This window comes from Canis lupus, chromosome 3, assembly GCF_048164855.1.
Source record: "Canis lupus baileyi chromosome 3, mCanLup2.hap1, whole genome shotgun sequence".
In the NCBI taxonomy this organism is placed as follows: Eukaryota; Metazoa; Chordata; class Mammalia; order Carnivora; family Canidae; genus Canis; species Canis lupus.
In genome coordinates, this window is record NC_132840.1 from 19,102,886 (window position 1) to 19,106,980 (window position 4,095).

At 36.7% G+C, this 4,095-nt stretch overlaps 1 protein-coding gene across 1 annotated transcript; it reads right to left on the bottom strand.

The window, feature by feature from the left end:
* Nucleotides 1-1,301: 1,301 nt before the first annotated feature.
* LOC140624533 (thymosin beta-4-like) lies at nt 1,302-1,436 on the bottom strand. The gene has a single exon (XM_072811449.1). The coding sequence runs from the start codon at nt 1,434-1,436 to the stop codon at nt 1,302-1,304; it is 135 nt and encodes a 44-aa protein (XP_072667550.1).
* Between the last annotated feature and the right edge of the window lie 2,659 nt (nt 1,437-4,095).

The window sequence follows — 4,095 nt, forward strand, 5'->3', positions numbered from 1 at the left end:
ACTAGTTGCTTTTCTGTTGCTTCCAAAGTGAGGTTAGGAATAAATGATTACATTTCAGCAAAGGCAATTTAAGGTGGGCATTAGAAAGTGTTTCTTATCAGTGACATTTATTTTGCTTGTGTGCATCAGCCTTACAATTTATAGACTCAATCAGACAATGATAATAACAGCTAAAGAAAGGAAGGCTGTACAATAAGCCAGCAAGCAGACAAACAAACAAACAAACAAAAACTTACCAGATAAGTAACATCGTTAAGTTTATTGAGGATGGGAGTGTTAAGGAAATTAGATCTGGAGCAATCACTATAACATTTCCAACTAGCTAAGGACACGTTTCTGAAAGAATTATGATTTAGGGATCTGGTTAGCCAGAAGGGTTTGGGGGATAGGGCACATTTTCCAGGCATTCCAGGCAGAGGGTAGCTGTGATAGGCACATTAATGGCCACTCAAAGAAGTTCACGTCCTCATTCCTACAACCTGTAAATATATTTCATTACATAGCAAGGAAGAATTTAGGTTGCAGATGAAATTAACGTTGTTAATCAGCTGACTTTAAGAGACAGAGATTATTCTGGATTATCCTGGTGGGTCTCATCTGAAGTCAAAAGGTCCTTTAAAGTAGAGGAAGGCAGAAGAGGAAGTCAGCAAAGATCTGAAGATGCTATGCTGCTGGTTTTGAAGATGGAGGTAGGGGCTATGAACCAAGGAATGCAGGCAGCCTCTAGAAGCTGGAATAGGCAAGGAAGCCGATTCTCCCCTAGAGCCTCCAGGAAAGAAGGTTCAAGCTCTGCTGAAACCTTGACTGTATCCCACAAAGAGTCATTTTGGACTTCTGATCTGCCGATCTATAAGATAGTAAGTTTGCGGGGGTTTTTTTATTATTATTATTTTGGTTTTAAAACTTTTAATTTGCAAATGAAAAATGATTTTCCAGTAAAATCATTTGAACAAAAATGTGGCACTCTGGTTAAACCACATTTTACAGCTTTCAGGGCACCTTAGGCCAGCTTGGTTTTTGCTTGGGTTTTGCTCACTGTTGTCCCACCTAGCTCCTTCTTTCACCAGTATGCAGGAACTTTTCCTTCCCTGCCAGCCAGACAGGCAGATGGGAGAGGCACAAGCTGTGGTTGTCAGTAGTTCTTTGATGTGAAGAGGGGCAGCACAGTCATTTACACTTGATCTAACCTCTTTGCATCTTATAAAGTTAAACAGCTAGGAGGAGGAATACATACTGAGAGAAGCAAAACAAGAAGTCAATGCTTGTGGAATATATAGTGCATATGGGTGGCACATGCCTCATCACGATTCACTGGCTTGCTTCTCCTGTTCAGTTGTTTCTTTTGAAGGCAGTGGATTTGTGTCTTGCATTTCTGTCTTCTTCAATTTTGATTTATTGAATTTCTCTATCTTAGGCATATCAGGTTTGTCAGACATGGTTGCAGAGAAAGTAGAGCGAGGTGCATGAGCTAGCAAAGTCTAGTCTGTGCAGTGGCCATCAAATCTAATTCGTGTTGTTTTAAGTCAGATGGCTGGGATGGTCTAATGGATGAAAGACAGAGTCAGTTTTCTTCTGGGATAGACAGAAGCTCTTTGGAAATAGAGGAGGCCATGGACTCAAGATGTTATTATTATCTCTTGTTAATTTTAAAAACTTTTTATTTTGGATAATTTCAGACTTTTAGAAAAGTTACAGAAATAGTGTAAAAAATTCCTGTGTATTCACAAGATAACATTTTAACATATTTGCTTGATCATTTTTTCTGTATATATTAATAAATATATAAATAAAACATTTTAAATACATAATATACTCTATAAATACAATAAATATTCTCTAATATTTCACTATGTGTGTTTATATATTATGTATGTATATATAATTTTCTTTTTGAATTGTTTGAAAGTAAACTCCCCCAACACCTCATTGTGTGATACTTGAAAAACAGCACCCTTATACAGTGATCAAAATCAAGAAATTAAAATAACACAACACTGTTAGCCAATCTAAAAGCTTATTTAAGGGGTGACTGGGTGGCTCAGTGGTTGAGCGTCTGCCTTTGGCTCAGGTTGTGACCCTGGGGTCCTGGAATTGAGTTCCCATCAGGCTCCCTACTGGGAGCCTGCTTCTCTCTCTGCCTATGTCTCTGCCTCTCTCTCTCTCTGTGTCTCTCATGAATAAATAAATAAACTCTTAAAAAAAAAATAAAAGCTTATTTAAATGTTGACAGCTGCCCCATTAATGTCCTTCACAGCAAAGACAATTTTTCTTTCAGATCCAGGATCTGACCCAGGATCACATGTTGCTTTTGAATCCCATATCATTTGTCTCCTTCCAGTCTGTCTCCGTGTTTCATGATTTCCACATTTTAAAGAGTACAGGCCAGTCATTTTGTAGACTGTCCTTTAGTACAGTTTTATGCAATAAATGCTCTTGCATGATTAAGATTCAGGTTATGCATTTTTGGCAGGAGTCCTTAGCAATGGTACTGTGTCCTTCTCTGTACATCGTATCAGGAGGTACTTGTTTAAGATAATGTTTGCCAGGTTACTTAGCTGAAAAGTTACTATCATCCTCTTTGTGTTTAATAAGTATCTTGTGGGGGAGATATTTGAGCCAATTCAAGTGTCTTGTTTCTTTTTTTTTTTTAATATTTTATTTATTTGTGTCTCATGAGAGACACACAGAGAGAGGCAAAGACACAGGCAGAGGGAGAAGCAGGCTCCATGCAGGGAGCCTGATGTGGGACTTAATCCAGGGACTCCAGGATCACACCCTGAGCCAAAGGCAGACGCTTAACTGCTGAGCCACCCAGGCACCCTTCAAGTGTCTTGTTTCTCATAATACTTTCACTCACTAATTTTAGCATCCATGATTCTTGTCTGAAACAAGTAATTCTGTGATGGCTGCCATTTAGAGAATTTCCAATTATTTACAATTTAAATCTATGTCTCTTAGGTGGGGAGTTTTCAAAACATAACCCCAATACCTTCATCTCATCTAAAAACCAATTAATAGTGATTCCTTAATTATAAATTTCAAAAGCTTTTTATTTTGCAATAATTTTAGACTTACAGAAGAATTTAAAAAGCAGTATAGAGAGTTACTGTATACCAGTGATTTTCTGTTAAATCTATAGATCATATTGGGAAGGATTGGCAATTTAATAATACTATGTCTTCCAATCTATGAATGTGATTATTTGGATCTTCTTTGTTTTTTTTCTTTAGTGTTTCATATGTTTCACCATGCAGATATTTCACATATATGACATATATGAAACTAAATTTCATTTTTGGAGTGCTATTACAATAAGTGGTATTTTTAAAAAAAATTTGAAATCTAATTTATCATTGCCAATATGTAGAATCAACTTTGTATCCTGCAAAGGTGCCAAACTCCTATACTGGTTCTAGGAGGTATTTTTGGTGTATAATTTATTATTTTTTTTATATAGACAATCATGTCATATATGAATGGAGACCGTTTTCTTTCTTCTTCTCCAATTTGTAAGCCTTGGTTTTCTTTTGTTGTTTTATTGAGTTGGTTGGAATGTGCCCAGCATGATGCATCCAGTTGGTGTTGAATAAGTGGTGAGAGAGGATACTCCTCTCTTGAACTCATTGGGAGGGCATTCAGTTTTTTTGCCATTAAACATGATGTTTCTTCTTCTTTTTTTCCTTTACCATTGTGAATCATGTTGATTGATTTTCAAATCAGTATTCCTGGGATAAACCCCTCCTTGGTTATGAGGTACTATTCTTTTATATAATGTTTGATTTGATTTGCCAATATTATATTAACTATTCTCACTGAATTCTCTCACAGATGTCCATCCAGTGGCATTTACCCCAGGTACACGAATGGCCACATCTCTTTTCTCCTTACAGGCATCTGTCCCTCCTTGTGTTTTAGACCAGCTGGTTGCCCTGAGACCTCATTTTCCAATGGATTTGAAAAAAAATCATTAATGTAGTTGTCTGGCTTTTTATATATATATATTTTGGTTGTTGTTGTTTTAAGTATGATGAGAATGATGTTCTATGTAGCTCTCTATCCCTGAGTGAAAGCTAGAGGTGCCACAAGTTTTTTTCT